General features: G+C 37.2%; 1 protein-coding gene across 4 annotated transcripts in view; it reads left to right on the top strand.

Annotated features, from left to right (window-relative positions):
• The window catches only part of LOC101210286 (DExH-box ATP-dependent RNA helicase DExH7, chloroplastic), a 90,552-nt gene that overhangs the window by 5,035 nt on the left and 68,767 nt on the right, over nucleotides 1-16,750 (top strand). For all 4 annotated transcript variants that reach the window (XM_011652985.2, XM_031882242.1, XM_031882243.1 and 1 more), the window contains exons 4-7: nucleotides 1,280-1,333; nucleotides 2,461-2,611; nucleotides 9,247-9,728; nucleotides 12,701-12,919. In XM_011652985.2, the coding sequence (XP_011651287.1) occupies nucleotides 1,280-1,333; nucleotides 2,461-2,611; nucleotides 9,247-9,728; nucleotides 12,701-12,919 (906 nt within the window). The remainder of the gene's footprint in view (nucleotides 1-1,279; nucleotides 1,334-2,460; nucleotides 2,612-9,246; nucleotides 9,729-12,700; nucleotides 12,920-16,750) is intronic.

Here is a 16,750-nt window from a genome sequence, read left to right as displayed (position 1 = left end):
GGTAGATTCGGCTGACAGAAGATATTGGGCCTTAGATCCATCCGACAACTTTTAAGTTAAATCCCTCTTGGCTCACCTGTCTCTCTCATCTCTGTTGGATAAAGGGATTTACAAAGCTTTGTGGAAATCTAGTAGTCCAAGGAGAGTTAACACCCTCATTTGGATTATGTTATTCGGCCTTCTGAACTGCACCTCGGTTATGAGGAAAACTCCCCAACAGCGGCCTTTCGCCCTCAGTTTGCCCTCTTTGTATGAAGGGGAAGATTTGCTGCATTTGTTTGTTAGTTGTTCATATTCAGCTAATTGTTGAGGGAACTTGTTCTCTCTATTTGGAGTTGTTGGGTTTTTGACGGCTCATTCAACTCAAATGTTATTCAGTTACTTAGGGGCCCGATTTTGAAGAAGAGGCTGATAATTATTTGGGAAAACATGACTAAAGCCATATTCGCGGGACTTTGGTCTGAAAGCAATCAACGAATTTTCCATGTCAAGGCAATAGGCTGGTCTGAATGAATGGACATTGCTAAAAGAAATGCAGCTTGTTGGTGCACTTTGAACAAGGAATTTCATGATTACTCTATTTGGGACCCATGCTTAAATTGACTGGCCTTCATTCCACAAGCTTGATAGCGCTTACAACTGTTGTCTTTAGCCATTTTGGTTCTTTTTTCAGATCTCTGTCTTTGTTTAGCAGGCCATTATCCTCAAGCTCGAAGAAGTTGCTGAAGACCATCTACTTCTTGTTCTACTTTGTTTCTGTTTAAGTTTCATTCTTGGACAGGATTTGTAGCTGCGATTGTATAATTCTTTTGTACTTTGAGTTTTACATTATTAATAGAGGTTTCTATTATGATTATTAGAATGTAATTAGCCTATGGGGAAAGGCTTGCTTTGGTTTTGTATTTGACTGTAGTCCGTTATTTATTAGTGTTCTAGACATGATGAGAGCGCTAGGGGTGTCAACCTAGTTAGGGCCGGTCTTCTTTCAAAGAAAAAAAAACCACGACACTTTTTTCATAGTCTCCTCTCTTCTCGCCTGTAGTCTACTCATTGTATAATCCTCTTGTGCTATGAACTTCTGATATATTAATAAAGAGGCTGTCTCCTTTAAAAAAAAAACTATACTTTTTTGAACCGCTCTCATTTTTTTCGCACATTGTTGTAAGAGAAATAGTAAGATGATTGAAAACATCGATGTTATTATTCACTTTTTATAATGAAATTATTATTTTTCCCAATAGCAATGACAATGACATTTTGAGTTCTGTATTTTTATTAGGATGACTATGGAATCTGGGAAGATAACATGGCTGATGAAGGTTCTTCGAAGAAGGTACTTTCTTAACAGGACTCTCTCCAAGCAACAAGTTCATATCTTTTTAATTTTGTGAGAAAAAGTGACAGGATGGGGATTGTGCTATCTTGTGGGTCTTTGGGTGTGAGAAAGAGAAATAATAGGATTTTTAGAGGGGAGAGATCATGTGACGATATTTTGGTCTCTTTATTGATCTTATATTCTCTTTGTGCTTCAGCAAGATTATTATTATTTTTCTTATAATTTAGAAAAATTAAAGAAAAACTCCTATTGGTCTTATTATACTTGGTTGGAGTTCCTTTTTAAAGTATGGCTACATTAAGGATTACAAAGTTAGAGGTTTTGAAATCAAGACAGTTTTTGCAAATGGATTGTTTGTTCATATGGTTTCAGACTCAGTGGTCTCCGTTAAGAGCAATCTTTTTCTTTTTTGGGTTGTATTTGAATATATTTGCTTAACTTTTTTGGATGAGTTTGGTTGTAGGCTTTATTTGGTTGTATTTGCTTTATTTTGCTTATTCTCTTTCATTGTACTTTGAGCAGTATACTCTTTTTGTATTTTTTAGCATTAGCCTTTTTTCATTCCCTTAATGAAAAGTTCGTTTCCTTTTCAAAAGGAAATAATCTTCTTTGTTTCAAGCTTAAAGATCACCACTTTCTTTCCTTTTCATCTCACTCACTGCTTCGTTACTACCCAAATAATGTCAATTCAATCTGCTGGCCTGAAAAACAAAAGCCGATTCTTGAAAGAAAACTATTTTATAGGACATCCTGCTTTGGGTTTTCAGTCAGAGAAGACACGAGACACATGATTGGATTTACTAAAGACAACTTGAAAGTTGCTGCTTTACCTAAAAATGGCTAAATTTTAGCTTTCCATTGTGCGTCCGACAAACATTTTCCCAAAACTTTGTGAAAGAGAATTGATTTAATTCTTATTAAAATATGGATTATTTTATCTTCATGAGAAGGAGAGGAAAAACATTTCATTCATCAAAGGCCAGGCTATATTAGTTTGTTTCAACTTAGTTTCTTTTTGTTCTTGAATTAGGACAATCTAATAAATATTTCTTCTTCACCTTTTTCTTTTGCTTTTATTTTCTGTTAGTTTTAAAATAACACTACTATTTTATTTATTAAGATAGGCTTCGCAAGCAAGGTCCTATGATGTTATTGCGGAAGAGTATTATGCTGCACGGTTGGACGCTGCAAAAGCAAAGGAAGAAGGGGACAAGAAAAGACAAGAGACTGCTGGCAACATCATTCGCAAGCTTAAACAGGAGTTGTTAGCTCAAGGTAATATTTGATTTGCGTGTTGGTTCATCTCTACTTCTCCCATCTTAATGAAAGTTTTGCTACATAAGAAAATGAAAAGGTAAAATTATCTTTTTAGTTCTCAATTTTGAGTAATAAGCGCATTTAGTCCCTTAGTATGAAGCACAAACACGGATATAAATATGAGATATAGATACGATAGGATACATCGATACACAACTTTCTGAAAAGTTATGATACAGATACGCGTGAATACATTGTCTTTAAAATATATATTTTGATCTATTTTAAATTTATATAAATTTACATGAAGATAATAATTACTAACCAAATGTAATCCACCAAAAAGAAAAAAATTTCAAATGAACAACATAAAGATACTAAATGTAATTCACCAAGTACATATTACATTTATGAATATTGGTCACATATTGCCAAAGGAGTTTTGTATAATCTTCAACAATGAAGTGTATAATCTTCAACAATGAAAGAGGTTGAGTTTAGGTAAGGGTTCGATGTTTGGTTGATTGGTCTTGACTTAAGGATGAAGATGCCATCTTAGTTCTTACCTAACTACCTACCTAAGAATTTAAGTTGAAATTAAATCAGGTTTTAAGACAGTGGAAAAAAAGAGTGAAAAAAATAACAGCATGGATTGAAACTGACCAGCGACGACAAAGGCAAAGGCAAAAACAAGGTGCAAGTTTGGTTGACGGTAGGCTGGGAGGGCAAACGAAGGGGCTTGGTTGAAGAAATGAGAAGTATTCTTTTTTGAAACGGAGACAAGTCTATTAATAATAATAATAATAAGAGAGACTAATGCTCAAAGTACAAGAGAGTTATACAGAGATCTAAAGGGCCGAAATAGATACAAACAATAGCTAAATCAAAATAAAAAATAACAACGAGCTAAACAAAATCCTCTATTCTGGAAGCACAAATAAAATATAGAATGTAAACTAGGTAGAAAGTAATTAATTAAACCAGATGTCAAAAGGAATCCAAAGTAAGATGACCAAATGCCCACAATAAGTTTTGAGATGAGTGAAGAGGGAACACCAAGAGAACAACGAACAGCCTTGCTGAAACTTCACTAAGATAAAACCACAAAAACTGCTAAAAATAAGAAATTGTTCAACTGGTTGGAAACAGTTCTGGAGCCCAACTTCTTTTTTGATTCTTGTGAGAGTGCTAGTTCTGAATTAAGTGTTTTAAGAGACTTGAAAGCCAATCTCTTTATTTGCGACCTTCAAACCACACAAGTTTCGCTATACAAAAGTCCATTGCAACCGATTATTGAACGGAAAAGTGACTAGAGCCTGAAAGTCTGTGCCTTTAATATCTTCGTGTGTGAACATTTCATGATCAATCGGAGAACCTTCGAAATCTTTGCTGCTTACACTGAATGGTGAATGAAGCTCCAATTCTTTCTTTCTAAAAAATGGATGGGCCAACTGGGAGAGCCGAGGAACAAAGGGAGCTTTCTTTCTAAAAATTGAATGGGCCAACTGGGAGAGCCGAGGAGGAGGAAGAAGAGTTTCGCCTGTTGCCAAGGAGCAATGCCATTGATGGGTTTCCTCCTAGCCAATTTATTCAAGAAATGACTGAGCCAATTAACTTTAACTCAGATTTTGACTTACCTGGTCATTCTTCTGTTGAATTTCTTCCACCTCCCAGAGATGATAACCGAATGAGTTCTGGTGGATGTATGCCTTTTGTTAGTAACAAAAAGAGAGTGGCTGACCCTGATATCGACAACCCAACTCAATCTCTTAATGGCGGGAACAAGAGGTTAAGGAGCGAAGGTCCTCTTGACTATGATAAGTGTATGGATAACGTACAACAGTGGCTTAATACAGCAAGGATAATGTACGCAGAGAAAGAACAGGTTCATCAGCAGGCCACTATGAATCAGCAATACTTGCTTCATGAGCTGCAGCAGAGAGAGACCTTTATTGAACATTTGAGAAAGACAAAGTTTGAGGAGCAACAGAAGATGCAATCTGATATTTACCGGCTTGAGCGCGAGCTCTATGTTATGGGAAATCTATTGGACGGCTACAGAAAGGCATTGAGGGAAACAAACAAAGCATTTGCAGACTATAGGACCCAATGCTCACAATCTGATGAACCACTCTACAAAGATGTTGCTGGTTCTGGTGGTCTTGTTCTGAGCACCATGGAACTGGAAAGGATACGTTTGAAGCATGCAGAGGAAGATAGACTAAGCCGCTTAATTATTGAGAAGTTCAAAGCCTTGGAAGACAAGTTTGTTGACATATTTCATGCTCATCTGCAGCAGGTTAGTTTGTTGGATAGTAGGCTGCTTGAATTTGGAAATGAAGTGAAAACTCTGAGGGAATCACTTGAAAATAAGAAAGTTGCTGAAACTTCAGAATCCATTTCAAATGAATGATTCGATCCCCAGGACTCGGTGTGTATAGTTTAACTTTGAATCATGACTAGCTTGCTTCCATGGATGGTGTTTACTCTTTAAGTTTTGTGTCTCTGTTTGTGCAGATTCAAACTGGAAAGGTAGTCCATTTTTATCTTTTCGGTATATAACGGTTATTCTGAAAAAGGGAGCCATAAAAACCCAAGCAATATTGAAAATGGTGCTAAGGGAGTGTCAATCTAGTTGAGATATCCGGGTGCACCTACCGATCCTCTTTTTGTTTCTCCCATTTCTAGGCTTCTCCATTACCCTCAATAATGTATAACTCTCTTGTACCTTGAGTTTTTAATAATATTGAAGCTTGTCTCCTTTTCAAGAAAAAGAAAATTTAGAAGAATCTATTCCAGCATAAGGAAGAGAAGGGGCATAACAAAAAGGAGATGGTGTATAGTCTCATTGGCCGTCAAGCAAAGAGGACAAAACGAGGGCAGTAAACACTTGTTGGGAGCCTTCTTTTTTTGAATATCAGCACTGTTAAGGGACCCAAAATTCATGACCCAAATCAGAATATTAACTCTCTGGGGGATATGTGACTTCCGTAGGGCCTTAAATAAACGTTTGTGGTCTTCAGAAGAAAAAACTTTTCAGATGAGAGGAAGGAGAGTACTTGGAATTCTGAAAATAGCGAGCTGACTCCTTATACCAAAATTTTGCCACAATCATTGACTAAAGACAGCAGGTCCTTAGGCAATTCCCTATGGAATTTTAGAAGGGGGGTTCACACTTTCATCAAATTGTGTAGTAAGGTCAGCCCCTTCTATCTCCGAGATAATATTATGATCAAAATCCCTTAGGAAACCCATTGAGTCTTCACTACTGACACTGGACGGAGAGTCTATAGCCTCAGCAGGATGCTTCTCAAATGAATTGATAATATGACAGGGGTAATAAAGTTACATTAGTGTTGGGGTTGGAGAGTTTGGTATAGTGAAAATACTTGGCAGGAGAACCTGCAGATATTGACCTTATGAAACCATAAGATAATTGAAGAAATGAGAAGTGTTATAATATTTGTTTGAAAAGGATACGAGTCTCAGTATTATTAACAATGAAAGTAGAGTGATAAAGCTCAAAGTACATGAGGGACATACAGAGATCAAAGGGGAGGGGGAGGATCAGCAGGCGCACCTAGGCATCTCAACTAGGTTGACACCCCGCGCCCTCATCACATCCATAAGCGAAAATAAAAACCCACATAGTAGGTTAAATAAAAGCAATACAACGAAACAATAACAAAACAAAGGCCACAATAAAAGGCCAAAAAGATGATATAGCAAGGCATATATTTGTTCATAATATATTTATGTATAGTCGTCCTTTATTGTAATTTCATATTCCCTAGATTAGGGCTTCTTTGTTGCCTATATATGTGTACCTTTAGCCTTGTTTATAATAATAAGATCATTTTCTTTTCTCCAAAAATACAGAGAATATAGTATCACAGCCTATCTAGGGTTTCAAATGTTCACACAAGGTTAGGGCTAGGGATTATGTCTGGGTTATCAAGTTCAAGTGACTGTTTGTCTACAACCCCCACCTTAGAAGGATTGTCACCGCTGTCTGCCTTAGTATGTGCTAGTAGTTCATAAAAAACAACCACTCGTGAGGTTCACGCGCCGCCGAAAGGAATTATCCTGTCTCCACGGGTCGGCGTATGGGAGCGCATGGTCACTCCAATTTTTGCTCTGCGAGTTGCATTCGTCTCGATTTACATTTTCTGGTTGGTCTGGGCATTTGTTATCTTTGCAATCTACTTGGATGTGAAGTTATTCAAAAGTATCCCTTTTTGTGTTTTAGGGTTTGTTGCTATTTCTAATTTGGAGTTGTTTCAGGAGGTGCACTTAGATATTTCAACTATGTTAACATCCCCTTAGCACCCTCATCATATCCAAACAAGCTAAAAACCAAAACAAAGGAGTAATGTCCAAAAGCAAAAGAAAAACTAAAAGAAGTACAAAGAAATACAAATACAAATGAAAATACTAAAAGACTATATCAGGCTGAACACCCATGAACTTGCATTGAGACAAATTCGAGATCCTTGGAGAAGGAACACCACGAGGAGGCTAAAAGTTGATGACTCCATCGAGATCTACTAGTTTTAGGACATAAATTCCAACAGTTCGAAAATCTGATTCTCAGGACATCGTTAGTCACTATTGTCGTAAGCTGGGACATCTAAAATGTGATTGTCGAAAGATCTTTGTTTAGTCATCCTTTATTGTAGTTTCATACTACGTAGATTAGGGTTTCTTTGTTGCCTACATATTCTACCTTTTTCGTTTTTGTTTTTATTTATTTTCCTTTGGGTTTCCAAATTGGGCTTGGTAAATTCTAACCAAGTGTGTTGTTGGCTGAGAAATAAAACACAACCCAATTCTTCAAAAATTAGCATTGACGTGCCCCCTTCACGTATCTGGAAGGGGATACGTGTGTTTTGGAGAAAAAAAAAAAAACTAGATACTCCATTGCAATTATCTAACACAAATCTCCAACGTATCATTATCAGATACGAATCTAATATGACTCTTTGAACAATTTGAAGTATCTATGCTTTATAGGCCTTAGTTTTTAAAATGGACCTTTTTGGTCCTTAAGGGCCGTTTGGCCCACCGTGTGAGGTTAATATGCTAAGAGTTATTAAGTTTTGTGTTTGGGGTGTATAGTTGTAAGATGGAGTTTCTCGATAATTGTAAAAAGTAGATTAAGATGGTAAGATCAAGTTCCTCAGTAAATGTGAAAACTATAGAGAGGAAGACCGAGTTCCTCGGTAAATGTGAAAAGTATAGACAAATGGAAAAGGACAGTTACTTGATAAATGTGCAACTTCAATAGTGTTTAGTATTGAAATGAGTTGTTTACACCAATTTAAGAAGTTGGTGAGCCGAAGGCCTAAGTTTAAAATAATTGGTTTTGAAGGCCCCTGCCATTGTTTGGAGGCATTTAATTTATCTTTTAACGATGACGTCATTTTAAACAACAACAATAATATTAATTTAAAATTATATTTCTCTCTCCAATGTCTCTCCTCACTTCACCCACTTCTGCTTCCTGTTCCATTCTCCCTTCTTCTATGGAGTGAAAAAAAATTGAAATCCAATTAAAGGGTTAGACTGTCTTGAGAACACATGCGCTTGAGATAGAGAGACGGAGATCTCTCTACAAAGGAGAAACTCCAGTACTGGAGGTAAGTATATCTTGATCTTCTGAGTTGCTGATTGTTGCTCACTAGACTATTGTCATTTCAAAACCATACTTTCACCCTCAAAATTGGAATAAGAAAAAAGAATTCTGAACAAAACTTTTCTGCACATGACTATAATTTTGCTCCATCGGGAAAAAAGGACCTCAAAGCACAATTCTTCTTGGAATAATCTTCATGGAACCTTGAAATACCTTTTCCTAATGTTAACTTTCATGGAATCTTGAGCTACTCCTCTTCCAAACTATCACTATGTGAGCATTGATTGAGTATTTAAAATGGAAAGGCGTATAGAATATCCTGATGAGAACAACACAATCAAAGATGAAAAGGTTGGAATATTGAGATTCGATCAATATCATTAACGAAACCATTTAATTTGGTCCCCCATTGTTTACACTGTCCAAAGAAGGGAGAAGGGAGTCTTGGCCTATGTTAATTTCCTGGACTTTCATATTTTGTACTTTCTAATTTCATTTCCTTTGCTTAGTTATGGGATATGATGTTTTGGTGCTAAGGGGGTGTCAACCTAGTTGAGATGTCTGGGTGCACCTTTTGATCCCCGAGGGCTTTTTGCTTAATGCTTCTTTATTTTTCTCATTGTAGATACCTCCTGTACTTTGAGATTTTATCATTATTAAAGAAGTTCGTCTCCTTTTCAAAAAATGAAGGGTGAAGGGAAGAGGAAGAAGCGGTGGAGTGGGGAGAGGGAGAGAAAATATAACTTTTTATTATTCATTATTTTGTTTGAAAATAATTAAAAAAGTACTGATTTATTAGAGAGACCTTTTAAACCTATGATGACAGAGACCTTTTAAACCCATTTTTGTAAAAACTTATGGACCAAAAAGGTCCATTAAAAAAATTCAGGGACTAAATGCACTTGTTACTGAAAACTGAGGGAGTAAAAGAGTAATTCCCAAATAAAATTGTATTTTAATGTATGAATATGTTTGCTTTGTGTTCCATCTTTGATCACTCCACCCATTTTCTAAGCAGGATTATCAGTTGATATGCTGGCTTCTGAATTCGAGTATGGAAGAGCGTTGGATAATGTATTGAAGGATGAAGCTCTGAGTTCTATGCAAGATGGAAATGTTGGGGTCAATCAATCAAACATGAGAAGTAGCTTGGATATTTCAGTGCATAGAAATGAATCTGCTAATGTAGATGAAAAGGATTGGTCAACCTCAAAGGAGTTATCTGTAGATCTTATGTCTACACAAGAAATTGAATCAATCGTTGATGTAGATGGGAGGGCTTGCTCAGCCCCCAAGGAGACATCCGTGGATCTTTTGTCATCCCAAGGAAAGAATGACTCAGAAGAGCCAGAAGATGTGGAGATCGGTAATTTTTTTTTGGAAGATGTAGAAACAAATTCAGATGTAGCACAGGAATTACTAAAACTAAAGAAGAAAGAAAAGATGAAAGAACTTTCCAGTGGGAAGAATTCCGAGAAGTTGGATGGCATATGGAAGAAGGTAATATATATACGATTCCTCGAGTTTCATGCTGTCTCTTTTTCTTTCTATATCTATTTTTGAAACGGAGACAAGCTTCTTTATTAATAAAGAAAAGTGAGGCTAATGCTCAAAGTACAAGAGAATTATACAAATAGCAAAAAGAAAAGACAAAAACAACCAAACAAACTGCCCAAAGATGATCTCGGCCAATACAAGGGAAAGCGACCAAAATAAACGTAAAGAACAAGCTAAAAAGGCGAAAACCAACAGAGAAAATGAAGTTGAAACAGAACCAAAACTAAGAGATCTAAACACAAAGCATAACAAAATAACTTTCTCAAAAGGAAACCATTCGGATCTAGAGACTAGCAAAAAGAAGCAACCGGTGAACTCAAAGCTAACTTGCCAAAGGAGACCAAAACCAGAAGAGGAACAAAAAAATCTTTCATAATATCAGCATTAGCAAAAGGTTGTACATCCTATACAACGCCTTAACACACCATGTTGAATCTTCAAATTGATGTTCCAATTGAAAACTCATCCCCCATGCATGAAGAAGTACTAAAGATATACACCAAAATATTTCTCCCATAAGCCACTTTAATAGATTCCAGCACCTTTTTCAACCATAACTTGATTTATGAAGAAACAGATAATCTCATAGAATAAGCTTGAGAAATATTAGAAGAGCAACCATAGTTTCTGGCAATGAAGACTTCTAAAGATGAGTTGCACAAAACATTAACATTTTTGCCTTCTGAACTAAATACTTATTGGCTGTTACAATGAAAAGCCAGCAATACTTTACCATAGGAACCACGAGCAAACCTTTTCTTTAGGGATGACTACACTTTTAAATTAGGCCAGAATAATTCCACATTCACTGTATTGACATCAACTCTTTAGGCAAATCTGGTGGAAAATTATTTGGGAGAAAACCTTCCTCATTAAACAAAACAATTAAGCCCCTCCCTTCGAATTCTGAATCCAATTTAGGGTCAACTTCACTAAGATCAACTGATTCTTCACTGCTAACACTGATAGGAGAGAAAATTTCGGGATGGTCTTTAGGACTTAAGTCAGCTTTGCATGAGAAGCCTTGCTGACGAGATGTCTTTGCAATGGAGGTGGAGGATTTTGAAGTGTTGAAACCCTTTGAAGGAGAAGGGCTATTTACTGACTTGGAAAAATCTTCAGGGACTTGGATTTTAGAGCTGTAAACTTCCAAGAGATCTGGGTTATTGACAGAAACTGAATGCTTGATGGTGTTATTTCGAAAAGAGTCCGAAAGGGGAATTCTATGGTCGCAAACCCCATTTAATTCAGATTTTACAAGGGCAGTCCACACATTGTTGAAGGAGGTTTGCTTGTGAATATAGTGTTTAAGAATTTTCGGAATAAGAGAGGATTTACTGCCTTTGGCACACTTGGAACGGTTGAAAGTACCCACTTCTGATGAAAGATGGCCCCCTGTTCTAACAGAAAGGGAAGAATCAAAATCTGAAACATTTTGCAACATTTTTTGCAATAAATCCGCTGAGTTGTCCTCCAAAATGCTTGGGCAAAAATCGTTATAACTCAAATGTTCATTTAAGTGGGGCCCCTTTTCCTTTATTCCTTTCATTTAAAGATTCAAAAGATGACTTTTCGGCTACTGGATTATTAAAACCAGAAACGTTTTGGAACGTTTTTTGCAATAAATTTGCCGAGTTGTCTTCGGGAAAACTTGGGCAAAAATGGTTTTAACTCAAAGATTTATTGAAGTGGGCGCCTTTTCCTTTATTCCTTTCATTTACAGATTCAAAAGAGGACTCTTCGGCTACTGGAATATTAAAAACAGGATCATTAGAAGTGGACCCCACTGCCTTTTTGCAACAGCTGTCTGACTTGGGTTTAGTAAAATTAAAAAAAGGGGCCTGTTCAGTTGCCCGGTCATTCAATGCTTCTTCAATCTGATTGCCAGCCTTCGTTTTCATCTCCGACGCCGGTGAAGTGGACGGAAAATTCTTCAGAATTTCAAATGGATTTCTGCTTCTAGGGAGAGATGCAAACACTGATCTGAACATAAAACTTCTATGTGGCTTAGTTTGTAGGGAAGAAAAGTAATATAATATACATTTTAAGGTTCGTGCCTACACCAAATCCTAGACTCTGGAGACATCAGTGATTTTCCTTATTAAGGTCAAGCATGATAAGGGCTGTTTTGTGGAAGATATGAGATGAGAGAAACAACTAACTTTTCAAACAAAGAAAGATCCTTGGAGATGTTTTTGAGTTATTTGTTTTGGATGCTTTTGTTGGTGTAATAATTTTTACCGCCCTTACAAGTACACATTTTAAATTTCCTTGTTGCTTATGGAAAAATCGTTGACATTTGACAAAGTCAGTCTAGAGTCAAGCTCATAGGGTCTTCTTGCCCCACGGATTTTTCCTAGCTTGTTCCGAGCTTGTTAGGGCACGAAACATGTTCAGTTCGCAGTTTCTCCTTTTTCCAGTGGGGATGGGAATGCTCCAATCATATAGTTCCATTTTGGGGACAAAAATTGTGAAAATTTTCATTTTGGGCTCTGTTTTGCATTCCCAGCGTGCCAAGGGGAAGAAACAGGGCGTTCGGTCAAACATGACATTAGATACATTCGACAGGGAGTGGCTAGAATGGCATGATCGGAGCATGCTTGTAAATTTTGGTATGAATCCTCCAAAAGACATTGAGACACTCCTAAAGGCTGGAAAGGTGCAATTGGAGTGCTTATGGGATTCTCGAGCTCAAACTACTATGCTTATGTGTTATATTTGTTTAATGTCTTATGTGTTATATTTGTTTAATGTATGAAGTTCGTTGTCAATTTCTGCTTTTCTTGAGTTTAAATGTATGAAGTGCTGTTTTATTTTTATGGTACAATTTATGTCATCTTCTTTATGCCTTTGTACTCTTTCATTCTTTCTTAGTGTAAGTGGTTTTTCATAAATAATGGTTAAAATGAATACAGGGTGATACACTAAAGATTCCCAAGGCTGTTCTTCATCAATTATGTCAAAAAGAAGGATGGGATGCACCAAAATTTAATAAAATCCACAGAAAAGAAAATGGTTTTTTCTATGCTGTCAGTGTGCTGCGTAAAGCAAGTGGTAGAGGTAAAAATCGGAAAGCTGGAGGTCTTATCACTCTTCAGTTTCCCAATGAGGATGAAATTTTTGAATCTGCAGAGGTACTTTGACCCCCTTCACAACTTTTACATAATAATACATTGTGTGGTGAGCAAAACTGAAAATTGAATTTAAATTTAAATAAGTGGTGCACCTTTATGTTCTTTGTTTAAGTAAGAAAAAGTTCAATTAAAATGATTCATTAACGGAAGAAGGGGAGATTAGATGATTTTTTTTTTTTGAAACGGAGACAAGTCTCTTTATTAATAAAATGATTCATTAACGGAAGAAGGGGAGTTATACAATGGGCAAAAGGGCCAAAACAGATACAAATAATAACTAAATCAAACTCAACAATAACAACGAGCTAATCAAAATCTTCTAGACTGGAACCACAAATGAAATCTAGAAAGTAAACTAGGTACAAAGTAATTAAAACAGATGTCAAAAGGAATCCAAAGTAAGCTGACAACTGGTCCACAATAAGCTTTAAGATGAATGAAGAGGGAACACCGAGAGAACAACAAATAGCCTTGCTGAATCTTCACTAAAATAAAACCACGAAACTGCTAAAAATCAATAATTGTTCAACCGATTGGAAAACAGTTCTTGAGCCCAACTTCTTCTTTGATTCTTGGGAGAGTACTAGAACATAACGGGGCAAAAGCAATGTTGAAAATGGAGAAAAATCTGTTGCAGCAGAAAGAAGAGAAGGGGCAAAGCAAAAAGAGATGGGATAAAGTCTCATTGGCCTTCAACCAGCAGAAGGAAGAGAAGGGGCATACCAAATAAGAGATGGAGTAGAGTCTCATTGGCCTTCAAGCAAAAAGGACAAACAGAGGGCAGTAAACACTTGTTAGGAGCCTTCTTTCCAGAATATCAGCACCGTTAAGGGACCCACAAATCATGACCAAAATCAGAATATTTTGTGGTTTTCAGAATCAAAATTTTTTTCAGATGAGAGGAGGGAGATTACGGATTGGAATTCTGTAATTTCAGCTTCTTGTAAGCGTCTTCGAAAATTTCTGCTTGCATAACAAAAGACATTTTATTGATAAGGAGAAGTGCCCTTTAATTACCTCAAAACTGAAATTGAACTGCTGTCCCACATAGTCAAAAATCCCCTGATGAGCCTACCGATTCCGCAAAGTTCCAACCAATATCTCTAGAGCTCCATAGAGATTTTATAAAGATTGCATTGATGGCTTCCCTTTTGGATTCTTGGGTCAAGACAGTGTCCGGGATGCAATTTTTTATGAATTTTTCGAGGTCTGCTCTCTTGTAGGTATCTTTTAGGCACCTTGTAATCCAAGAAATAATCTTCCTGGGGCTGAGTGAGGGAAAATAGCCAGCTGACCCCTTAGACCAGAATTATGCCACAATCATTGACTAAAGACAGCAGGTCCTTGGGCAATTTTGAGGGAACTTTAAAAGGGGGGATGACAGCTTCCTCAAATAGTGCAGTAAGGTCAGCTCCTTCTATCTCTAGGTAATTTTATGATCAAAATCCCTTAGGAAACCCACTGAATCTTCACTATTGACACTAAAAGGAGAGTCCATAGCCTCAACAAGATGCTTATGAGATGAATTGATAATATGATAGGGGGAACCTTGCAATAAAGGTACATTAGTGTTAGGGTTGGAGAGTTTGGAATCGTGAAAAGACTTGGTAGGGGAGCCTGCTGATATTGACCTTATGAAACCATCAGAGGACTGAATTTTGTTGCTGCACACCTCCAGGAATCAGGGGTTTTTTTTTCTGAGATGGAAGGCTCCGTGCAGAAGATTTGTGACTTTGAGGGAGCAAAAACCATTCAGTTCTACTTTTAAGAGGGCTGTCCATAAGTTGTTGAAAGAGGTTTGCTTTCTGATGTAGTGTTTATGGATTTTCGGAGCTTGAAAAATTTTACTGTGTTTGGATGAAGAAAACTTGTTGGAGATACCAGAATCTTGGTGGGCCCTGGCGCAGAATGTAATAGGAATTTCAGTAAATGGTTATGAGATTGGTTGCTGTTTAGGAGTAGCCGAAACCTTAATTACTGTGGAGGGTAAATCATAATTACTCTTGGTAGTAATTAAGGGGGCTTTATCTTTGTTTCTCTCTCTAATTGAATCATTGACAGCTGTATTAAGGAGGTTTTAAATAATTCCCGTGGGCTCCATATCATTTTGGAGACAGCTGTGCTGCAATGGATTGGCGTTTAACAGAGGCTTTTTAGTTGCCTGCCCAATTAAATTATCAGCCATCTGTACACAGGCGCCTGTCTTCTCCTCCGGCACCGGTGAGCTGACCGAAGAAAGCTTTTGGATGTTGAATGGACTTCTAACCCTGGGGAGTACAGCAAATACAAATTTAGGTACATTTAAAACTGGTGGAAAATCAGAGAGATCAAACTCTTCATCACACAAAACTTCCCTTATTCGCAACTGGTCTATGAATTATCTTGCAAGCTGGAGGCTTCGCTGGGGTTAGGTAGGTTTAAGAACTCAAAATCACCATAGTGTAGAAAGACGTTACCCTTCTTTTGGTATGGGATTTCTATTGTTTATGATCAACTTGAAGGGAGAAAACCACAAATATTTTTTTTGACCAGAATCCGGGTTCGCTGCAATTAATGAGGTTTAATATTTTTGTGGCTATGTCAATTAAACCTCCAAAATGATCTCCTATAGCTTCACAAGTGCTTCTTTGCCAGAAATCCAATGGAAGATTCTTGATTTTGATCTAGCCCCCATAACCTTTTATCACAAGTGCCCTACTGTGTTGCAAAGGATCCCATTTTTCAAATTTGAGATGGAAGTTACCCCGGGCCTGCCATTTTCCATCCTTGCCAATGAAGTCTTTGATTGAAACTTTGTCAAAACTAATGAGCGCATTATCAGTATAGAGGGTATTTATAACGATTCTGGTTTGGGAAAGCTTTTCTAGCTGCTTGCTGATCAACCTCTAATCATCTGATGCAAAAAGTTATGTAATTATCCATAGGTTATCAAAGTCTACCTTGACCATTTCATGATTCTTAATTAGCCATTGCTTGTGTTTATGGGGGAAGGAAGATGAGAAACTTGATGGGTTTCTTTTTGATTGAATAGGAGCTGGGATTCTTTTCTCCGAGTCTTGATACTGGAATGTTAGAGCTATAGGAGTTGACCATCTCTACGTAACTAGGTCTGTTCACCAGAAACTGAGGGGAGGTCTTTGATGAGTTGCCTGAGAACCAGTTGGTGTAGTTCACCTTTTCTACAAATTTAATCAACATCTTATAGAAGGACCACCAACCTTGCTGGTTTTCTCCAAAGCAGACTCTTATGACGGAGTGTCCTTATGAATAATGCTAGAAGTCGCAACTAAGGATCCATCCAAGTTTTGCTTGAAACTTAGAGACCTTCAGTCAGACTCTATCAATGTCAGCTTGCTTTTGGAAGAAGCGTTCAACTGGATAATTGAGGAGTTCATCAATGGCATCCTGAGTCCATTGGAGTTGATCATCGGAAAGTGAAGAGTTATGTTGGGTTCCATGTCTTCAATGATACAACTTTCATTTTCCTTCCAAATGAAAAGTGAGATTGGTTGATTTTGCAACTAAAAACCTCCAATCTGAGAGATTTGGAGGTGGTCAGAGGGGATTGGCTGCTAGGGAGGAAGGAGGAGGAGAGAGGGGAGACGGGAGCGAACTTATCTTTTTTCCTCAACTCACATTCAAAACTTTTTTGAGATGAAAAATTAATTTCTAAAGACCTTAAGGGTGTACAAAGAAGCACGTCGTATGCTGCACGAGAGCCTAGTGGTATTTCATATCCTCAAAATCCGACTCTAGCTATTACATTGTGCGATAATAGTTTTGTGACGAGGCATTGGATTTTTTTTGAAAAGGTTACGAGTCTCACTATTA

Source organism: Cucumis sativus, chromosome 3, assembly GCF_000004075.3.
Source record: "Cucumis sativus cultivar 9930 chromosome 3, Cucumber_9930_V3, whole genome shotgun sequence".
Taxonomy (NCBI): domain Eukaryota; kingdom Viridiplantae; phylum Streptophyta; class Magnoliopsida; order Cucurbitales; family Cucurbitaceae; genus Cucumis; species Cucumis sativus.
This window is presented reverse-complemented; position numbering and strand designations above follow the sequence as displayed.